This window comes from Cupressus sempervirens, chromosome 10, assembly GCF_028749045.1.
Source record: "Cupressus sempervirens isolate cs-2001-9-10 chromosome 10, ASM2874904v1, whole genome shotgun sequence".
In the NCBI taxonomy this organism is placed as follows: domain Eukaryota; kingdom Viridiplantae; phylum Streptophyta; class Pinopsida; order Cupressales; family Cupressaceae; genus Cupressus; species Cupressus sempervirens.
In genome coordinates this window covers 328,846,490-328,870,776 of record NC_143127.1, presented here as the reverse complement: position 1 = coordinate 328,870,776, position 24,287 = coordinate 328,846,490, and the positions used below count along the sequence as shown (strand labels likewise).

Sequence of the window (24,287 nt, the reverse complement as noted above, 5' to 3'; positions counted from 1 at the left end):
GTTCATCTAGTGATCTTCAATTGCCCACTGTGGTATGAACTTTTTCCCTACAACATGTACCATACCAATATTATTGAAGTATTGGCTACCTGATGTATAATCATCTAATGATTATTAATCCCATTTAGAGTTGAAAGTGGCTATGTCTACACCCTGTCATAAGTTGAGGTTAGTTGCCTTGCAATCTCCAATAGTAAGAATCTTCTTGATGGATAAGGAGGGAGCATTCTCAGGCACAGAAGAGTACCAACTACCCAAATATAATAGAATGTGTTAAACTAAATGCAGTAAGCATCTATTTGTGATATGAGTTTCTACTTATACTAACATTCTCTTAGCATAGTCTCAATCGACAACCTAAATGATAGAAAAGATGAATCCATCATTAACCGATATGTATTTGAGCCTTTTAAAAGGAAGCCTCTTCTTGAAAATTTGGTGGTAGACTATGTACAACCATGCATTTTCATCTTGCATACTCCCTCTTTTAACCAAACTAGAATAATTTGTTGGCCTTGCAGCTAGGAGGTTCACAACATAGGAGTATTACAAAAATAAAATAGTAGTAGAAATGACAAGAAGAAAGAACATTCAGCTTGTTATTCTATTGAAAAATAGATTCCTATTTATACAATAGCTTGACTCAATAATATTCCTAAAAGACTGCTAATTAGATTGACAACAAATTAATTCATGATTGGCAACACACACATAAACTTGACACTAACTAAAACTTATGGACACCTAACTCAACAAATCTACAAGAAGAGCTTGATTCAAACTAGAACTCTTTGATTCACACCTAAACTAAACTTGTGTTGCCGGAAAATCAACAAGGTTTGCCACATGTCCAACAATTATTTATTGACTAGTTGGAACATTAAATCTAACACTCCCACTTAATGTGAAAACTAAAGGAAACACTATGTAGAAGTTATATTTTGAAAATACGTCATAGATGAGTAAGACATTCTCATAGTTATGCAGCGATCATCTAGCTTTGAAACACCGTTGGACACACCATCTCCACATGAAATGTCTCATGATGATGCCAAGCTTCCAAACTTTCAGATCTCCCCAAACTATTGGGCAGACCATCTCTACATGAAATGCCTCATAGCCCTTATCAAGGTATAGCTTCTCCAGTCCTATAGTACCTCAAACTATTCAAGCATCCATCTAGACTTTACCACATATTTTCCTATTTTTCAAAGCATTGATATCTTCAAAATGAAACAAATTCTTCACTGAACTTGTAATCATCTAGTGGTTCTTCTCTTGGCCTAATCCTCTTAACAACTTTTTCTCTAATAGACATAATTTAATAGGAAGATAGGTAGCCAATATCATTGATCATGTATCATTAGGTCATGTTGAACTTCCCACCAATTTGGCTCAATGGTGACCTAGCGATGAGGTACTTCCCTTGTACTAGTTCTCTTGCTTATGAATCATTCTCCCTATACCAACAGTTTTCCATGTCATAAGTAATTTATAAATATTGATCCACCCTTGGTAGATTGAAGACCTTCTTGATATTTAGTTGCCTTATACCTAACGCAATTTCTCTTTTTACACTTTTGACCACCTTCTCTACTAGTATGTAGTGGTATGTTAGAGTCATTATTAGTTTACATGACTAGACATATGCCCAATGTGAAGCCACATTTACTTGACCACTCTTGATTAATGGGCTAATTTAGTTTAGAATAATATACAATAATATTGTACCTTTGTTGATCGAATGTTTTGCAAACCACCTTCCAACATTTGTTCTAGTGTTTGTAACTCTTTTAGAGTTAACTCTCGGAGGTCCTCTCCATCCATATGCCTATGTAAAACCAACAAACAAAACTTAGGTTAAAGAAAATTGTTTTCATACAATAAAAGCTAAGTTCATGATATTTAATAATGTCTACTTATGCTTTACCTTAACCTCTGGTTGATGTTTTCTGTTTTTTGTTTCATCCTTCCAAAATCTTGATTATCAAGCTGAAAGTAATTTCAAAAAATTAGTAAAATCTTAAAGGCTCATATACTTTGTAATTTTACATGAAATATTATGGTAGGATTTCTATTACATATCAATATAAAGATATTAAATTCAAATAAAACATATCAAAATTATATTGTAGTTTAAATTATTGATATAACATGATAATAAAAAGTTATGCTATTACATAATGAAGAATAAAAGATTTGATTTGATAATATTAAAAAATATTTTTTTTTTATATAAATTATTATAATAAGTATAAGGTATAATTTTATTGTATTTATTATTTTGATGTAATTAATTAATTATTCTTACCCAATTTTAGTCATATTAAGCTATGGTTTTGTGGGGTGTCACTCTTGATTATCAAACAATTTTTTTTCAAGGGCTGTTGATCTGTTTTAGCTTCTTATACTAATTTAGCCACTAAAGCTGTTTTGGGGATAAAATAATAATTTAAATCATGAGGCTAATTTTCAGTTATGCTAAATATTTTTAAAGAGGTCTTTTCTAGACTTGGCTCCATTAGGGATAATTGGGAAAATGAAATATCACATGGTCAAATCCGTACTTTATGTTGAAAAGTTCATCTTGGAGTTTGAGGGCACTTAGCAAGAAATGAGATAGAGTTTTTTTGTGTTATAATGTTGAACTAGTCTGCAAAGCCTTCATCGCAGGATGAAACCAGTTGATGTTCTATTCCAGAATTTTAAGGCCACATGTACATGGAAGTTGAGATGCTGGAACCTACAAATTTGTAGGAAGTTTCGAAGATAAGTTATTGTTATCAGACGCCTAATATGACGGTCATTCTCTAACCTCCAGGTCTGTGCTGTACTTTTATTGGGTAGACGGTTTGTTCTTTCTAGTCTGCTCCATCTTGGCTCACGGCAGGGTTTATGAAGTTCCATATATTCTCACTTCATACAATATTTTTGATCATACATTCAAGAGTTTTGTTCGACTAAATATTGTTTTGAAATTTATTATCTTTGTTGCTATAAGAATGTTTATGACAGACCACACCGTCAATGGAAGGATAAGTTTTGTAAGCGACAAAAGCCATTAGCAAACTAGACAAATGACAGGCATTGAGTGCCAATGCATCTGATTGACGTGAAAAGCATAAAAAGACAATCATGTTGACATTTTTTTGATAACATGTGTGTATCCATAGAAATAAATGTGAATAAAATAAAATAAAATAAAATCACAACTTAAAATTTTCACTGGCCACCCTAATAAACTGAGTGGTAGGAGAGTACCGAGTGAGCTCGGCAAATGAAGAACAACTCAGTACCAATGGCTCCTGAGTGAGCTCGGTAGTGTGGATGTCGAGTGAACTCAGTAGCCACAGGAGGGTGGAGCTCGGTAGAAGAAGAACAACTCAGCACCAATAGATGCCGAGTGAGCTCGGTCACCCCTGCAGGGTGACGCTCGATAGAAGAAGGTGCCGAGTAAGCTCGGCAAAAAATGCAGAGATAAAAACTTCAAACAAAGACAAGACCGAGAGCAGACTTATGACGTGAATATTTTCACCATTAAAACCAAACACCCAAAGCTTGAAACACTCAGCAATAACCTTCCTGAATGCAACAAATGAGGGAAGAGCAATGGATTCAAGTATGCCTCCTGATTTCTATTTAACTTTGATTAAATCATTACAAAATCTAGGAGCATTCGGCTTCAAACAGAAAACCCTAAAATAATCCTAAAACTTTAAACAACTTCAAACTTCAAAACTTTAAACTTGCAGCTCCAATGGCTGCATATAATAATGCCTGGAGCAATCACTACTTATATAGATCGAATCAAACAAACAATAAACTTATAGAATGACCAAAGAAGAAACATGTGCATCTGCAGGCACGAAATGAACTTCCTTCTATCTCTGCATTCTGACGACTGGATCTACTAATCACTTCTTTTCTCTCTGCAACTTCTAATATTCTCTGCTCCGCTGAACTTCAACTTCTACTGACTGAATGAGAGAGAGACATACCTTTTTGTCTTTGACAAAATATTTTCCCCCTCTTTTCCAAATTTGAAAACTCACCTACCGCATTCATGTTTTCTGTCTGTTCTACAATCCGTCAAGGGTGGTAGGTGGGTGTTTGACTCCAGGGGCAAATGTCAATTGCAATTAATATTCCAACAATAAAATGACGGTTTTCTCAATTTACAGTAGAATTGTGCATCCATATTACAAAATCACAGATACATGGCTACCATGATAATAATGAAGCAATAATAATGAGAGACCTAGAAAGCTCTTATTAAGACAAAACAGAAAGATGGAGCTCCTATCAAATGTAAACTTTGAAACATGAGGGACATTCGATATACACAAATAAGGATAGAAAACTTACATTGCACAAAAAAAATATAGTAATGTTACAAGCAAATATGGTGAATGAATCTAAAACCAATGTGAACCATGGACATACAAATACATCATAAAGAAAGAACTCACAAGTGTTCATGTGGGCACTTCATGAGCAAGTACACTACATTTTTGCGAAAAAAAAATCACAACCCTAGAATTTCACTCAGCAACAACTATTGTTGGCACATGAAGGTGCCAAGAGGTAGTTTTGCTTGACACCAATGGATGCCGAGTGGCAAGAGGGTGTCGAGTAAGCTCGGCACAAGAGGAAGCTGAGTGAACTCAGCAAACAAAGAGCAACTCGGCATAATAGTATGCCGAGTGAGCTCAGCAGCAAGGAATGTCAAGTGAGCTTGATAGCCACTACAAAGTGGTACTCGGTAGAAGAGGATGCCAAGTGATCTCGGTAAAAACTATAGAGAGGAAACCCAATCTAAAACTAGACCAAGTGAGCAAAATGACAAACTGCCATTAAAACGCAGAGAGCTGAAAGAAGAAGATTTCAACAAAGAACTTCTCAAATCTAAAACAAGCAATAATGAATAAGAGAAGAACAACAAAGATATGTATGTCTCCTTGCTTGCTTTCTTTCTATTCAAATATGATAAACTATTACAAAATCTAGGAGCATTCGGCTTCAACCAGAAAACCCTAAAATCTTCAAACTGGTAAAACCTAAAATTTTAATTTGCAGCTCTAATGGCTACATACAACAATGCCTGTAGCAATCATTGCTTCACAAGAAAAATCCAATAAAAAACGAAATTATAGAATGATAAGAGGAAAGACGTGCAATTGTAGACATGAGAACAAACTTCCTTTTCTCTTCTGCACTCTGATGAGTAGATCTGATAATTGATTTCTTTTTCTTCCTTCTCTACTCTACAACTCTTTTAACTCTGTCAACTGCTGAACCATGCGAATGAATCAATAAACATTACTTTTGTATTCCTTTAAAATCTTTTCCCCCTCTTTTCCAAATTTGAAACTCACCTATCAAGCATTAATATTTATGATGCAGTTAGGGTGGTAGATGGCCATTTGGCTCCAGGGGCAAACACCTATCTGCATTTAATATTTCAACACTCCCCCTTTGTCCCAAGACAAACAAAACAAGGATCACTGTTGATCCACATCAACTACACCAAGACTCTCTCTTAGGTGTACAAAAGTTCCAATACCAAATGAGTTAGTAAAAACGTCTGCTAGCTACTGCTTAGATTTGCAAAATTCCATTTGGATATCTCCATTCTCCACCAACTCTCTGATGAAGTGATATCTGATCACAATACGCTTGTTTCTAACATGGAATATTGGATTCTTGGACAATGGAATTGATGAGATGTTGTCACAATAAACTATGTTTCCATCCTCTTGCCTTTCATTCAAATCTACCAAGATTCTCCTTAACCAAATAGCTTGATATGTTGTTGCAGTTGCTACTATGTATTTAGCCTCTGCTATAGATTGAGCAATAATAGGTTACTTCTTGGATTCCCATGAAATCACACCTGATCACATATGAAACATGTATCTAGAAGTGCTCTTCCTATCATCTAAACTTCAAACCCAATCACTATCTATATAACCCACCAACTTGAAATCATTTACTATATTATACAAAATTCCAAATCCCTTCGTACCATTCACATACCTTAGGATCCCTTTTCCTAATTGCTAAAGGGAATCCTTCGTTGTTTTCAGAAATCTAGAAATTAAACTTACTGCATGCATTATGTCAGGCCAAGTTGTAGTCAAATACATCAAACTTCCAACCATACTCTTGTATAGTATTGGATTCATACTTTTTCTGCAATCTTCCTTGCTCAACTTCAGACCTACTGCTGTTGGTGTTGGGGCTACCTTATTGTTCTGCATTTTAAATCTCTTCAAGATCTGCCTTGCATACTTTTCTTGAGAGATAAACATGGCATCATGCATTTGTTTTGCTTCTATGCCTAGAAAGTACTTCAAGAGACCTAACTCTGTCATTTCAAATTCATTTTTCATGGCCACTTTGAACTCACCAATTAAGAAATTATCAATTTTAGTGAAAATTAAATCATCTACATACAAGACAACAATCAACACATTACCATTCGTTGCCTTGATGTAAAGTGTAGGCTCCCCATCACATTTGCTCAAGTTGTTGCTCATCAAATATGAGTCAATCCTATTGTACAATGCCCTTGGAGCTTGCTTGAGCCCATATAGAGCTCTCTCTAATCTATACACTTTGTGTTCTTCACTTGCAACTTCATAACTAGGTGGTTGCTCCACATAAACTTCTTCCTTCAATACACCATTTAGGAAGGTGGACTTCACATCCATTTGATATACCTAGTATTTGTGTTAGGCTGCAATTGCTATGACAGAACACATGGTTTCCATTCTTGTAGCTGGGGCATATGTCTCATCATAATCTCTGCCATACTGCTGCTTGTACCCCTTGACCACTAAACGTGACTTATGCCTATCTATTTTTCATTCGGTATTGTACTTAGTCTTATACACCCATTTCACTCAAATTACTTGTTTCTTGGGAGGCAATGTAGTTAACTCCCATGTCTCATTTCTTTCAATAGCATCTATTTCCTCATCCACAACATTACACCATTTCTCTTCATTCATAGCTTCCTCAAAATAAATTGGGTCACTATGAGAAAATAGTACAAAATTTACATTCTCATCATAATCTTCTTCATGCCTTTCTTCTTGGTACATCTCCCTTACACTTCTAGTCTTTTTTGGCAATAGGGAGGCGAGAGTGGGATCTGAATTTTCAGTATTGTTGCTGCTACTATTTTGCATACTAGCTCGAGGTTGTCTTGATGTCTTGGAGCTGTTGCTCAACATGTTGAGGGTTGCTTCCCTTTTTGCCTTTGTTTGCAATCCATGTTTGTTTCTCTATCTTCTTGCTAATCATCAATGTCATCTTGTTCCTCTTCAATAGTAGGCACTTTACTTGAAGTGCTTGAGGATTCATCTACTGAGCCATCCCATGACCGATTTTCAAGAAATTCCACATCTCTTGAAATAATGATCTTCTTGTTAATTGGATCATACAATCTATAAGCCTTTGATTTTGAGCTATACCCTGTGAAGGTGTAGTTCAGACCTTTGTCATCCAACATTTTCCTTTTCTCTTTTGGCGCATGTGCATATGCTACACATCCAAACACTCTAAAGTGCTCAACTATCCATCTGTTCCTTGACCAAGCCTCAAGAGGTATCTTGTCGCAAACTGATATTGTAGGACACCTATTGATCAAATATACTGTTGTTGCCACAACTTCTCCCCAATATTTAGTCAGGAGCACTTTTGCTTTCGTCATGCTTCTAGCCATTTCAACAATGTTCTTGTTCTCTCTCTCAGCCACTCCATTCTGCTACAAAGTATAGTTGGTTGTAAGCTCTTTTCTTATGCCATTTTCCCTACCAAAATTTACAAACATATTGGAGGTATTCGCCCCTCCTCTATCTGATCTAAGGACCTTAACATAGTGTCCACATTCTTTTTCAGCCAGGGCTTAAATTCTACAAATTTGTTAAATGCTTCAGATTTATTCTTTAACAAATACACCTATGTCCTACAACTGAAATCATCTATGAATGTCATAAAATAAGTACTCCCCCCAATAGGAGTAGTTTGCATAGGGCCTACCAAATCAGAATGCACCAATTCTAATGGTGCTCTAGCCCTTCTAGAATTTCTAGAATAATAGCGAAGCCTATGTTGCTTACCCAATATGCAAGCCTCTTACTTGTCATATGAATCTACAATGCTTGGAAAACCATTTACCATTCTTTTCTTGGACAAAAAATTTAAACTCGCAAAGCTAAGATGTCCATACCTGAGATGCCAAAGCTTGGAGGGGTCTTCAATCATGCTTCTAAGAGCTGATTGCTAGTGTACTACTGTACATGCATGCTTGGGGGGTGTAGCATTGACTTGAAAAGAGAAACATGTCTCTATTTTCAATGGGAACATCTGGTTCTTTGTCATCTGCACTGTTGCAAGTAATCTATTACTCACATTCTTCTCATAAATGACACACTTGTCATTTTCCATCAGAACTTTGTATCCATTTTGAATGAGTTATCCATCACTCATCAAGTTGTGCTCCATACTAGGGGCAAAATACACATTTTGTATCTCCTTCTTCTCACCTTGCTTGGTGCGGACCATGCCAAATCCTTTGCCCATTATGGGAATAGTTCCATTATTTCCCATCTTAATTTCAGACTTAAAAGTCTTATCAATGAAAGAGAATAGACTTTCATTACCACTCATGTGGTCGCTACAACTACTGTCTGGGTACCATACCTTAGGGCTTCCTTTTTCACCAATGTTACACCTGATGAAGGCTGTGGGATTGTTTGCATCTCCCATGTCCACATTAGCCACATTAGCAAATTTTTTTTTTACTGATCACCCTATTTCTTCCTGTATTCACTTGCATAATGCCCATACTTATGACAGTAATAGCATTCAACATTGCTTTTGTTGGAGTTATAATTCTTTTTACCTCCTCTAGAGCTATTTTGATAGGTGCTTGCTCCCTCTTGGTTGCTTGCTCTTTCTGAGCTTTCTGCACTAGCATTCCTCTGACCATTTCTTCCATGACCTCTACTTCTTGAGCCTCTACCAGAGCTATTTCTACCTCTCCCCCTAGCTCTTGAATTTTTTTGAGCCTTGAAAGATTGCTCTTGGGAAGTAGTTGTTGATCTGTTTATTCGGTGCTCATCGATTTGAAGAGTTCCCATCAACTCATCCATGGTCAATGTGGTGAGGTCCTTTGCTTCTTCTATGGTCATGACAAGATTGTCATATTTCTGAGGCAAACTCCTCAGTATCTTCTCTACAATTCTCTGCTCATCATAGTCTTCTCCATTTCATTTGAGCTAGTTTATCAAAGTGGAGATTCATGAGCTAAACTCTGCAATAGGTTGATTGTCCCTTATCTGAGGTTTCTCAAACTCTCTTTTGATCATCTGTACCTTCACTACTTTGACCTTATCAGTTCCCTTGAAGTTTGTCTCAAGGATGTCCCATGCTTCCTTTGCGTAAATTTTTGCTGCAATCTTGGGGAAGACTGTCTCTATCATTGCTGCCTCAATCAAACTTAATGTCTTTGAATCCTTTCTCCTTGACTCCTTCAGCTAATTCTTTTGATTGTTGGTAAGGGTAGCACACTAAGTTGGGTCTGTCACATCATTGAACCCATTAATTACAAACTCCCACAAATCATTTGCAACCATTATAGTTTTCAATTTCTTTGCCCATGTATCATGATTTTGTTCATTAAAGGACAATGCCTACTTCCATATCTTTCTTGTATCTCTTACCACGTCCAATATCCCATAAAAACAAATGCCCTAACTCATTATGGATGTGGGGCCTCAAAGCTCTAATACCATGTGAAAAATAAAATCACAACCATAGAATTTCACTCTGCAACAACTATTGTCGAGTGCCAGTTTTTCTCAGCACATGAAGGTGCCGACTGGCAGTTTTTCTCGATATCAATGGATGCCGAGTGGTAGGAGGGTGTCAAGTAAGCTTGGCATTGGAGGAAGCCAAGTGAACTTGGCACAAGAGTATGCGAAGTGAGCTTGGTAGCAAGGAATGCCGAGTGAGCTTAGTAACCACTACAAAGTGGTGCTCGAAAGAAGAGGATGTTGAGTGAGTTTAGTAACAACTGCAGAGAGGAAACTTAGTCTTAGACTAGACCAAGTGAGCAAAATGACAAACTGCCATTAAAATGCAGAGAGCTGAAGGAAGAAGATTTCAACAAAGAACTTCTCAAATGCAAAGCATGCAATAATGAATAAGAGAAGAACAACAAAGATATGTATGCCTGCATGCTTGCTTGCTTTCTATTCAAATATGATAAAACTATTAAAAAATTTGAGAGCATTTAGCTTCAACTAGAAAACCCTAAAATCTTCAAACTGGTAAAACCTAAAACTTTAAACTTGCAGCTCTAATGGTTGCATACAAAAATACTTGGAGCAATCACTGCTTCACAAGACAAATCCAATAACAAATGAACTTATAGAATGAAAAGAGGAAACACGCGCAACTGAAGACATGAGAACAAACTTCCTTCTATCTTTTGCACTCTCATGACTAGATCTGCTGATCGATTTCTTTTTCTTCCTTTTCTACTCTGCAACTCTTTTAACTCCTTCAATTGCTAAACCATGCGAATGAATCAATAAACATTCCTTTTGTCTCCCTTCAAAATGTTTCCCCCTCTTTTCCGAATTTGAAACTCACCTACCGAACATTAATATTTCTGAAATGGTTAGGGTGGTAGGTGGGCGTTTGGCTCCAAGAGAAAATGTCTATTTGCATTTAATAATTTAAAAATTTCAACAAAACATGCATTATCATAGGAAATACAAAAGGATGTGTTGGTGTCCTTGTAATTAAAAATTAATCAATACAAACAGAGAAGCTATGACAATTGTAACATGGACATCAAAGGGAGATGTACCGAGACAATGGAGTTTAATGAGAAATGACAATTCCATGTGCATGAGTGCACAAAAGAGAAGGTTGAAGAAAGACCACAAGGTTAATTTGAGATGAGTTTCAATGTTGTTTTCTACCTTAAAATTACGAGTTTTGAGGATAATGATTATAGCATATTCAGAGCCACGATAGTTCATAAGCACAAAATTAAAGAAAAAGGTGTGACTGCTACAAGTGCACCAATACAATATATCAAACAATTTCTATACAACAATGCAAAACAATAGGGCACACTGATGAAACAATATAAATTTATGCTTGAGTACAAACTACCCAGGGACAAAGAGAAATAGTTGAGGAAGGGATTCTGAAACATCCCATGGTTATGGTTATAGAGATCAATGACATCGAGAATGTTATAGTTCACACCACTGGTAGGGATGACCTAACTTAGTTATGATAACCAAGGATGAGTTTCTCTTTAAGGAGAATAACTCTACTTTTTAGTAGCACAGTAGAAAAAAGTGTGGGAACCCCGAAGCATATTTGGGAAATGAATCCAAGGTGAGAAGACATAATGGAAGATCAACAAGAATAAAAGCTATAGATATGGAAATTTCTAGAGGAAAGAATTCCACTTTGGAAATATCCCAAAGGAGAACTAATAAATGAAAGTCTACTGGAACATTCAAGGATTGCACAGCCCCTAGAAGTAGTTCATTGTGAAACAACTATTGCTCAGTAATAATTTTGCTGACATTGTCAAAAACATTTGGCTAGGTGCGGACTTTCACTATGCGAAAGCTAATGGTGCCTTAGGAGGTATTGTGACTTTGTGAAACCCAAGTCTATTCTAAGGTCCACTGTTGAAGATTGCCCGGAGGAAGAAAAATGGAGGAAAAAATGGAAGGAAAACATTAAGCGGAAGGAAATTTATTCAAAGAAACACTTCAGAATTAAGTGTTAGATGGAAGGAGACAGAAACACCTCGATCATCCATAGATCAGTGTTGGCCTACCATAAGAGAAATACTATTACCACCCAAATTGATGGCAACAATACATCTCTCCAAACTTGAAGAGGTTGGAATGTAGTACGCACTATTCTTTAAGGATACTTTGGGCAACCAGAATATGAATATTTTTGGTGAGGGTAGGGAGAACCTACTAGTTTAAACAATGCTGACAATGAGCTACTCATTACCCTAGTTCATGAAGAGGAGCTAAGGGTAGTAGTTTTTATTATGAAAGCTTATAAAGCTCCTAGTTCAAATGGCTTCCCTGCTCCCTCCTTCCAATTTTTTTGAGAGCTTATTAAAATGGACCTCACCAAAGATGTGAGGGACTTTGTTAGAATGAGGAAATTCCTATATAGTTTCAACAAGACATTCATTGATTTAGTTTCTAAAATTCAAGAACCTAAGACTCTTGCAAACTTCTGACTGATAAGCTTGTGTAACATGGTCTACAAAGTTTTCTCTAAAACTCTAACAAACAACATCAAACCACTACTTAATAGATTCATAAGCCCTTCTCAAAAAGGATATCTCCTCTAATAAGATAATTCATTCTATGGAGAAGAGTTGGAAACTTGGGATGGCTCTAAAGCTTGACATATCAAAAGCCTATTTGCTATGTAAATTGGTACTTACTCCTCAGAGTGATGGAAAAGATTGGGTTTAATAGAAAGGTTATTAAGCTTTTCAAAAATATGATCAGCATGGTTTAGTTCTCTATTATTGAAAATGGAACTCCTTGGGGTCCCTTCTCCTCAAGAAGGGGTCTAAGGAAAGGAGACCCCTTATCATGTTACATATTCATCATGGTTGTGGAGGTTCTTGAAAGAAATTTCACATCAAAAGTTGAGGTTCTCTTAAAGGAATTAAGCTAATTGCATTCCCCCCTCAAAGGTCATCCAATTTTTTTTTGATTGTATCTTCTTGTTTCATATCTCCTCTATAATCAAGGCTAGACAATGGAATGTTATCTTTGACTAGTATGCCTAGGCCAGAGGCCAACATATCAATTATAAGAAAAATAAATTCTAGTTCTTTAGTACAAAAGGTCTTTTGCAAAATTGGGTCACCTATATTCTAGGTCGGTACATAGCCTCTCCCAGATACTTATCTAGGCCTTCCTCTCATTGTGCATGAATTTAGCAACTAGTTCTAGAACATGATACTTGAAAGGCTCCAAAGGAAATTAGTAGGTTGGAAAGAAAAGACACTTAGTACTGCATGAAGACTCTAGCAAATCCTTCATGTGCCTAGTAGTTCCCTAGCAGTTCCTTCATGTGCCCAATAGTTCCTTCATGTGCCTAGTAATTCAGTTCCTTCACATGCCTATCAGTTCCTTCATGTGCCTATTAGTTCCTTCATGTGCCTAGCAGTTCAGTTCCTTCATGTTCCTAGTAGTTCCTTAATGTGTTGAGTTACTGTAGCAATTCCTTCATGTGCTGAGTTACTATAGCGATTCCTTCATACTTCGAGTTACCCAGTGTATGTCGAGTGACTCTTCATGTGTCAAGTTATCTTGTGTATAACGAGTGACTCTTCATGTGCCGAGTTATCTAGCATATGATGAGTGACTCTTCATGTGCTGAATTATCCAGTGTATGCCGAGTGTCAGTATTTGGACATGATCTCTATAACCTGACTTGCGGGATTTATTTTGATCGTGTCATTTATGTTAAGATCTTTTCTTGGGATGTGTCTAGAACATTTTTGGGTCAGTCCTCCTCTTATCTAATGTTCTAGAATAATCTGTAAGCCATTTTGGCAAGTATATATAGAGTGTTTAGGCTTAGAGTTAGGCAAGTTTTTTGGGGGAGATGGGAGAGCAGAACTAAAAGTGAGAATTTGCAGTTGGATCGTTGAATGTGAATGTATTTGTAATTGGTCATAACCTAGAAGGCCTTATAGTTGGGCATGTATTTTGACTATTTGAAGAATCAATAAAAGTATTTCTCCTCCTTTGGTTGTTGTTCCTTGTGTTTTCTTTCAACATGTTAACTCTTGGAGGGTGGTTTGAATAGCTAGGTGAGTCTTTGGCCCTAGTTATTCATCCCTTTGTTTGCTCTAGATGATTGACTAAACTCGATTAACACTATATTCTTTGGTGACCAACCAAGTTTGGTTAACACTAACTTCTTTGTAGACTAACCAAACTAAGTTCAAATTGAATTCTATTTGGTTGAAACTGAAATCTTCTTTTGTGCTCGGTTGAGTTTGGCTTATATTAATTATGCTAAGTTAAATCTTGGCATTTGTGTACCATAAATGACAATATATAATTGAATAATTGGTTCCAACAAAATCCCTCTTTAGCATTGACAACTACACAATATGTCAATATAAACAGAGGAAAGTATGAGCAATTGTAATATCCTTATTTTAATTTTGATTCATAATCCATACTACCTTCCTCTGAGGTTCTACATGGATTTGTCTTTGCTTCTTTCCTATCATTTTCTCCCTCTTAGCTGTAGACTCCATTATTAAGACTTTCCCTCAATCTTATCACTTTTCTATGTTGACACTAAAATCTCATCTTTGACATCAATTTCCAAAGGATTCAGAAATCTAAAATTATAATGCACCTTGAGTACTGATTCATATGCAATATTCTCTATATTATATTGCATCAACTTGATTGATCTTTAATAGAGTTTGGTTGATGCCTCACTAACTTTTTCTGTAGTGAGCAATGGGGAGGGGAATAAATCCTAGTTTACCTTTAAGATAAATGAATGCATCCTAAGATAAAGCTTTGGTGAATACATATCCTATCTTCTCCTTGGTGTTTACATATTCAAATCTCACCTCTTTGACTTGAACCGATTCCCTTAGGAAATGATATTTGACTGTAATGTATTTTTTCTTGGAGTGCATCACTAGATTTTTGCATAGACTGATTTCACTTATGTTATCACAATAGATAAGCACTGGTTCCTTGATTTTGTCCTTAATTTCTAACATTAACTACTTGATCCACATTATGTTACAATAATTTATTGTTGTAGCAACATACTCTGCTTGTGCTATGGATTGAAAAATACAATTCTTCTTCTTACTTGTCCAAGACACTAGCCTCTTTCCAAGAAATAATGCTCCTCCACTACTACTTTTTCTATCATTAATGATTCATGCCCAATCTACATCAGTGAAGGCTCTTAATTCAAGATTTCCTACTTTCTTGTACCATAATCTATAATCTTCAAGTCCTCTTAGATATCTCAAAATTATTTTTGATTGTCATCATGCGATTTTCTTTAGGATTAGTAGAAAATCTTGGAACTATTCCAATTGCCAATGCAATATCAAGTCTTCTGTGAACCACATACTAAATTTCCCCAATCATTTATCTATAAATAGTTTGGTCACCTCCTTTGAATCATCATCCTTTGAGATCTTATGTCCAATAGACATAGGTGTACCAAGTAGTTTGGACTCTTCCATTCAAATTACATTTAATGTTTCCCTAATGTGCTTTGATTGAGTGATAAATATCCCATTCATCATCTAATTAACTTGTTGACCCACAAAGAATTAAAATTTTCCAGACATAGACATTTCAAAATTCTTTCCTCATTTCTTCACAGAATGATAAGCGAGCTCGGTCAGTCAACCCACAAAGAATTTAAATTTTCTAGACATAGACATTTCAAATTCTTTCCTCATTTCTTCAAAGAATGATAAGCGAGCTCGATCAGTCATCAAAGTAGATAGCGTTAACTGAGTTTGGTTGGTCATCAAAGAAAGTTTAGTATTAACCAAGTCTTTAGTCTAGTGTTAGCTGACTGGCAACAAATTACTTTTGTTAATTGTTTGCTTAATCCAAGCTAAAGAAATAGATTTCTATTAATATTTTGAAAGGGTTTTCAAGACAGATTTTTTTAGCTTGTCATATATAAGAAAGGTCAAATCGCGAGGACAAGATGAGTGTCAAGTTTAGTATGAAAGAGATGGATATTTGAGCACAAACGAGGAAGAGCAGGAAGTGTGAAAGTTAAAATGCAAAGAAACATCTTATCAAGAAGGATCTTGAGGTCAAGCTAGAATAGTGATCTAAATTTACAAATTCATTTATTTCAAAAAATTAAGTGAACCATTGTTACTCTCTAACAATTGTAGCAGTGAAGAAATCCCTTAAAATAGTTGGCTTAATAATCATTTTGTAAATCCTCTAACAAGGTGGCATTTCTTGATTGAAGTGTATAAAGACTTATAACAAGACAACTTCTAATAGGGTGATTTAAAACCTCCAATAGGGTCACACTTAACCATGTATTTTGTAACCTTTGATAGGGTTGGCTCCAAATAGGGATCACTTCAAAAGAGTGAAAAATTATAACTAATTGTATTGGTGGTTTTTTGAAATTGGGTTTCTGCATTAAATCTTGGTGTCTCATGTGTTCATGTTATTTTCATTATGGTTTATTGTTTTGCAACTAAGTTATAAAAGGTTAATATACAATAATATATCAAAACTGGTTCGTTAACCAAGTTACAATAAATATCTAGTTCTAACTGAGCAAAGCAAGAATTTGGATTGTTATGTAAAAAAAATTGTTGACATCTAAGGGACTTGTATTTATTTTTTATGGTGACTTATTCACGCCTCGCCTCTCAGTTACTCCTCTTACATTTCCATCAGTAGACAATTTATAAAAAGTCAATTCTAATTACTAGTAGACTTTTTCTCTTTTACGCTCAAACATATGGTCTCCAAATCATATGTCCTCTTAACCATACCTTAAAGTCACCATGATGTACCTCATACTAACTACACAATTCATAATTTTCCATCTACATTTTTTGTCATTCTAACTCTATTCTAGTTATAAAGGATGTGTAATTTAATAGGATGAATAATTATATAATTGTTGACTTCAGTCTTCCTTCAACCGCATCAAGTGACTTCTCTTCTAATAATACATATGAATTGGATGGATCTTTGGCTTTGACAAATACTTCTTTAAATTCTTTTGCATGGTCACTCAACTCATCCTTTTGAGTGTTATTGTTACTATCATTACTTTTGAATTTTATGTTGGTGTTCCTTCTAAAATTTGGATTCTTGTTAATGTTCCTCATATCCACTTTGCAAAATCTTTCTATATGACTAAAGTTATTATCTAACTAACATACTAGTGCATTTTTTTCATAAGTAGTTTCAAGCTGGTTAACAGGTGCTCTATCATTTCTTGCAATGTGTCCAATTTTGTTATATCTGTAACACATAATATTACTCTTTTCTTCATTAGTCCTTCATTGGATCTCCTTTCTCCTACAGGGTTAGTACCTCTCAACATTCTACTATTATACTATTTCTTTCAAATTTAGGTTTCTTACAATCAATTTCTCTATGATCAAAACCATGACAATTATAACAATAGAAATTAGAAATAGGTTTGAATGAATTATATGTACAATCTCTTTTCATATGACCAATTTTATTACATGCAAAGCATATAACCTTAAAAGAATACCTTATTTCCTTGGGTGATTTAGTTTGTTCAAGTTTCTTAGGTTCATTAGTTTTCTCAAGTTGATTTTCTTGCTCAACTTCTTTTGATTCATCTTCAAATTCACTTTATCAATATTATTCTAGTAATCTTTCTTACATTCGAGATGTTCAACAAGTAGATCTAGTTCTTTTCTCACTTCACATTTCTTGGCTGAATTTTCTCCAATAAAATATCCAAAACTAGTCTTAACATAAATTTTCTCACTACTAGAACATAAATTTTGTAATTGTTTCTTAATCTAGGTTGTCTCCTTTCAAGAGTTTTTCTATCATCTTTCTTGAAACTTAACTTTAGTTTAGTGATCTTCAACTCATGTTTTAGAATCATATTTTCTTTCATCAATCTTGAAACTTCATCACTATCCTTAATTGAATCTTTAGATACCTTTCTAGATTTGAGATGGCCAATCTTGTCATTTTAGCTTATCAACGTAGTATTTTGTATCTTCATATCATTCTTTCAAGTTATGTCACTCCTAAGTGAGGATATCGATCTGCACAAGAGATTCTTCTAGGTTCTTCTATAATAGTACCATATCCATAGGGATCTCTTAACCCAAAAGTCCTATTTGGCTATATGAAATCCTCTAACAAAGTGTTTACTTAATTGTAAGTTAAAGTCCTTTTGCAAGGCACACTTCTAACATGGTCTTGTAAGCCTTTAACAGGGTAGAACTTCTACAGGGTAGATCATGTTTAATGGTCAAAAAATTGTAACCTTCATTGGATACACTTTATTAATATAGTAGTGAAAATTTGTGGGTGTCATCCATTACCCTAGTCTTACATTCTCATTGGAGGGTTTCTGGGTAATCATATATGGTGTGATGTATATGATTGCTTATGTGTTTACATGTTTTAGATGTATATGTTTTACATGTTATTTTAGTTTACTCATTGAATGTATGAGATAGATGTGTGGTGAAAGTTTTATGGGTCCAAGTTTAAACTACTAGTTCGCACCCCCCCAGAAGTTTACCTTTCCTATTGTAATTCCAACAATTGGTATCAAAGCTTGGTTCTCTAAAAGAGAATCTTTGCAACTTTGAGGAAAGATCTTGAAATGGAAGTCTACAAGTTGGGAAAGGCTACTGAGAATTAGGGAGTTGAAATACAACTCATTCTACATCAACTAGATCAAGCAAGAGAAGACCTAAATAATTCTTTGTAGCGAAGAAACCAAATTGCTATTGTGGAGAATGACACATAATACAAAGAGAGACACTACTAAACTATTTGTAGATGGAGACTCCAACAAATTTGATGTAGTAGTTGTAGATCTAATGGAAAAGAATAGAGCCCAAGTCGAGGAAATCAAAAATCTCAAGTTAGAGAAAGAATCACAAGCTATACTGCATTGTGAGGTGACTAAACAAAAGAAGAAAGCCATGGACTACAAAGCTATGATTCAAGAAGACAAAAGAGTTTTGGCCAACAGACTGGAATAAAAATCATTAGAACTAACCAAGATTTGTAACATGCAATTGGATACTCTAAGTCAAATAATGAATGCCAATTATCAATTGAATGTCAAGGACATTGAGATAACTACATTAAATTTGCAGAATGAACAATTGCAGAGTGACCTAAAGAGGGGGAAATTTTTTTCAAAAAGTTTCAACCAGAAAAATGAAGCCATCAAATACTTTGAGCAACTATTAAGATCCAATATGATACATTTGGACTGGGATACACAAGCTAAAGAAGGAGAGTCATCCAAAAGTGCAGAAGAAAGGAACAACAAAGGTAAGAACTCTAAACTGACTTGCCATAATTTTCATAAGAAAGGACATACTGCAAATGTGTGCAGGAGCAAGTCTACAAATCAGAATGTCAAGCCTAAGAACATGGTTCACTACCATAAGTGCAACAAGCAAGGTCATCAGGTATATGATTGAAAAACCAAGACCATACATACACAAAGATTTGAAGGACATTGTTACAACTATCAGAAGTATGGACATAGAGCTTTTGAATGCAAATCCAAACCCATGTGTTCATCAAATAGGCAAACAAAGGTAAGGAAAATTGGTAACTCTTCTAACTTGGATTATAATATAAGATATAGCTATCATTATTGTCAAGAATATGGACATGTTCTTGAGAATTGTATTTGGACACACTTCAGTGGTAACTACAAAAGGTGGTTGAATCAAACTACATGTTTTAGCTAGTTGAAGACTGGTCACATCAGTAGATATTGTCCAACTAGGTCAAAAGTGCCAAGTTGTGACTTTGATAAAAGCAAAGGCAAGGCAGATTTTGAACACATCAAAGATGAAATGAACAAGACATGGAAGAGAAAGGATGATTGTAGTACATCAAATGAAGAAGGGATCACTTCACTCAATGGGTCAAGTGATCACACCTCATCAAACTAGGCAATCAAGAGGTATGTGGGACTAATACTTAAAGGTTATATCATACATCAATTCCAAAATGACTCAGTGCTAAAAATATTACATTAAAATGAATAAAGATGCAGGATGTTATTAGAAATGCAAGATAAATCTTTAAGTTTTTCATGTTGTTGCCAAGCATGAAATATTTCCTATGTGTGTCAAGTAAAATTCTAGAAGATGTCGAGCTTACAAACTAGCTAGTTGATGCCGAGCTCGTAGTGGTTGCTGAGTGAGCCTAAAATTGGTTGATATTGAGCTTACAGTTGTGTAAGCACTCAAGCATTAATTACAAGGTTTTCAAAGGGTTTTTGATCAATTTTATCTCATTTTTATGATTTCAAATTCGAGAAAGAGCAAGAAGAAGAGAAGGCGATCTAGAAATTCATTCCAAGCAGTTGCAGAAGATTTTAGCACTAATTCTACACTAGTTCATTAGATTTCATAAGGTATTTATCCAGAGCCAAGCTACGTAGTTTAAATTTCATAAACTCTAGTTTCACATTATATGGCATCTAGTTCAAAGAAAGTAGAGCGAAAGGAAGTTTTGAATGTTCAATTAGTGAGTAGTGAGGTCAAGCAATCCATTTTCAAAGCTATTCCTAATATTGCATACAAGAAAGACCCTCCTGGTGCATTGATGATGATTCCACCAAATGTGATAATGGTACAAGATGTAAGAAAATGGTATAATTTTAAAATTGGTAGCACTGGTGATATGGAGATTAGGGAAGCATACAACAAACTCTGTGATATTGGTGTTTTGTAGGAAGAGTTCAAAATAATTGAGAGGAAGCGATTAACACGAGACCTAGATTTTCTGAATGTATTCAAGACAGAGTAGATTAGGATAGTCCTTAGCCATAGATATGATGGTTCATTATCGCTACACAATGGAGCTATCAAAATTGCTAAGAAAATTATCCCTAGGGTTACTATTTACAAAACCCTAGATTGGCCTAAGACACTGAGAAGTGATTTCGAGGAAGTGATTCAGAAAAATATTGGAGCTGTTTGGAACAAGAGATGCATGACAATTGCCACAATCATTGATCCTCTGGTAAAATTTGTTGTAAGGGTTATATCACACAAGTTCTATCAATCTAGTATATTAAATAGTGTGCCCTATATATCTATGGATGTGGGATACAAAATTGTAAAGAAAGATCACACATATGATCTAGCAGAGCTACAATTGAAACAATTGATGGAGAATCTTAGAGAAATCATAAAGACAAAGAGTGGACAATGTAAATTTGGTTCTATTTTGGTTTTTATATTCTTTTATGTGAAAAACACATTCCCCTCATTTGACACTATGGAATGGAAAACCAACAAATCAGTAGCAGTACAGATTGGTGAGTACATTGAGGCAATTAGGAGAGAATTTTGAATCTTTGATGACAAGTTATTTTTAAGACTTCTACAAGCCAATGAAGGAAAGATTAAGAATACCACTATCCTTAGTGAGAAACACTATGATGATGTATGTTTTCTCATGGGTGTTAATTATACATTTGTACAAGCTACTACACCAAGGTTGAGATGGTTGAGACCCTCAGTTTATGAAATAAATGTGGATGAGGCCTCTGCAGCTACAACTTTACTAGCAGAAGAGGTAGATAAAATTGCAAAGGTATTTGGAAATTATGAGATGGTAAAGTCCAAAATTACATTGGAATTAAAGACTGCCTCTACCGTGAAGTAAAAGGATAAGATAGTAAAAAAACTAAAAGCTAATTTTGAAGAGGGTGTTGAGAAGGAAGAAGAAGAAGAAGAGGAGGATGAAGAGGAAGTAGAAAACCAACCACAAGCATCACTTGCATTAACTCAGGGTATGAGAGAAGACCAAGAAGAGGAGGAGATTGAAGGTCCCAAGGGAGAAGAAGCCAAGGAAGAACCTACTCCTACTGAGCAAAAGAAGATGAAGGCTAAGGCTTAACCAGTGACTAAAGCTAAGAAGGTAGCTAAGTCGAGTCATCCCAAGCCTACTGAACCTACTAAAAGAGCTATTACATGTGCAATAACCCAAAAGCCCAAGGAAAAGACAAAACAAGCATAACAAGGAGGTCAAGAGCAAGAAGAAAATATGTTGCACAATTAGATTCTGATAAGGATAAAATAGAGCCAGATGACAATAGCCAATTTAAGGTTGTGAATCATATTCCTCTTTTAGATCTTGAAAATTTATGTGAATATGTTAAGAATAGTTTAGACCTATCAGGATTTACACATGTAGATTTTGATGATTTGGGTAAGGTAGAGAAAAATCAAGTGGAGGAGACCATATATGCCATGATGGAAAAATTCAAGACAACTCCACTAGCACTTGCCAACTCAATGCCAAAGAGTCTATATGATAGAGTTGAGTAGAAATGGCACTATTGTCTAGAATTGGCGAAAAAAAATTAGAGGAACATCTCTAGCCCAATTGATGCTTGAACTAAATAAGGTATATATTGCTAAGGCTATAAAGAAATATAAAGTTAGGTTCACACCTAAATACAGAGCTTTTAGAATGTTGCAAAGCAATAATGAGGATATTGTTAAGAAGTCCACACAAATGTGGAAACTCACTTGTGGGTTGACTATAGTTAAGGAACGAGAACAAGCATCAATTGAAGTGAAGGATGATGAAGAAGATAATGATGAAGTTGACAGTATTGGAGGAGGAATAGAAATGCAGGTAGATAACAAGACAACATCTAAAGTAGAGCAGCCATAAGACGAGAGCGTGTAAGACACACAATTGCCAAGTGTTAGTCCTCCACATGTCACAAGTGAGACTACTAAAATAGTAAATGTCAAGGATTTTTCTGATCTATCATCTCAAAAAATGAATTCCCTTACTGAAGATCATTTGAAGACGATATTAGAGCAATCTACATTGCAGGACAAACTTTGTGATAATCATGTTTTGGTCAGCATGGATAAGCTGAAAAAGTTAGTGACTGATGTTGCAAGGGAAAAGGTGAATCCACAAGAACCACCTTCTATCATCCCTCTAGTCACTAATGTACAACCTTTTCTCTGAATGAAAGAAGATACATCTAACAAGGTTCATAAAATTTCCAAGATTAATACTATAGAGAATAGCATAGTGGAAACAAAAGTTGCTACTGTAGAACAACAAGAAATAGGTTAGATAGACTTATCTGCACCTACAATACATGGACAAGGCGTAAGTCAAGTCATTGTGGTAGAACAAGGAAACCCTAAAGAGAGTGAGATGACACCAAAACTGAAGGAGAAAACTACCATCTAAGCCCTAGTAAGCCAAGCATAGATGCTACTCCATTGCAGATTTCAATGTCGAGCCCAAGTTCATTAAAGGCTGAAGAAGTAATTCAATATGGAGATGTGAGCATTGATGAAGAGATCATTTTGCCCAAGTATGATTATGATACCATGACTATATAACAAATGGGCATATTGCAACAGGACCTAGCAAGGAAAAAGCATTAGAAAATGCTTAGAAGGGAGTAGATTCAGAAGTGGGAACTACATCATATTAAAGACATCCTTTTAGACACATTTAGTCTACCAACTCCTGATGAGACAAAGCCACTAATGGAATAGTTGACAGAAATAGTGGAGAAGATTAGTAAAGAAGACCTAGATACTAATGCAAAATTGTTAGAATGGTCAGAAAAGAAGTTTCAAAGCAAAGTCAATGAGAAAATATTAAGTGATATAGCACTAACACAGGTTGCATTAGCAACTACAGTTGAGTATGTTAAGAAGGTACTTTAGAATATATTCTCATTGTACACTAAATTGTACAATCCCTCACTCTTCACCCAAGAGACCAGAAGTCGCATTTTGAGTTTGGATAGCTAAATTACAGCATTAGGTGCAAAACTACCAATGAATCCAACTCAGATTGAGAACCATTTCAGGATATTACTTTGAACATATAGTCAGTTAGCTATATTGACGAAAAATGAGGCAAACATAAGGGCCAAACTAACTAGCATCCATGTAACTCTCACCCCCCATATGGAAATTTTGCACAAGGAGCTAGGCTATGCCAAAACCTTAATGAAGAAAGACCCAAATATATGTGTTTTATCTTTGAATGAAGAGCAAAATTCTTTGCAAGATCAGTGGCACTCTGGCTATCTATAAAAAAATAATTATCCCTCTAAGGGTGTCTCAATTCTTCCAAAAAGAACTAAAGCCATATCATTTCCTTGGCTACCACTATAACAGAAACATACTCTACCTATATAGTGGATAAAGCATTAACCTTCTGTAACCTAGAGACCCAGCTCACTGTTGCCCCACCAATAGTAAATACATAACCTGTAGTACAATGCCTGGTATCAATATCCCCTACCAAATCTAAGTCAACATAACCTTGTAAGTCAGTAGTAGATCCCCCAAAGTATAAACACTTACTAGATGTTCCTCTCAACTATCAAAAAATCTTTTTGATTGCATTCCAATGCTCGATTCTGAGATGACTCATATAACTACTAACAAGTCCCATTGCATG

At 35.3% G+C, this 24,287-nt stretch overlaps 1 protein-coding gene across 3 annotated transcripts in view; it reads right to left on the bottom strand.

The window, feature by feature from the left end:
* Nucleotides 1–24,287, bottom strand: part of LOC149533953 (truncated transcription factor CAULIFLOWER D-like) — a 200,568-nt gene that overhangs the window by 55,838 nt on the left and 120,443 nt on the right. For all 3 annotated transcript variants that reach the window (XM_089804711.1, XM_089804710.1, XM_089804709.1), the window contains exons 4-5: nt 1,931–1,992; nt 1,732–1,831 (exon numbers count right to left, since the gene is read on the bottom strand). In XM_089804711.1, coding sequence (XP_089660837.1) covers nt 1,732–1,831; nt 1,931–1,992 — 162 coding nt within the window. The remainder of the gene's footprint in view (nt 1–1,731; nt 1,832–1,930; nt 1,993–24,287) is intronic.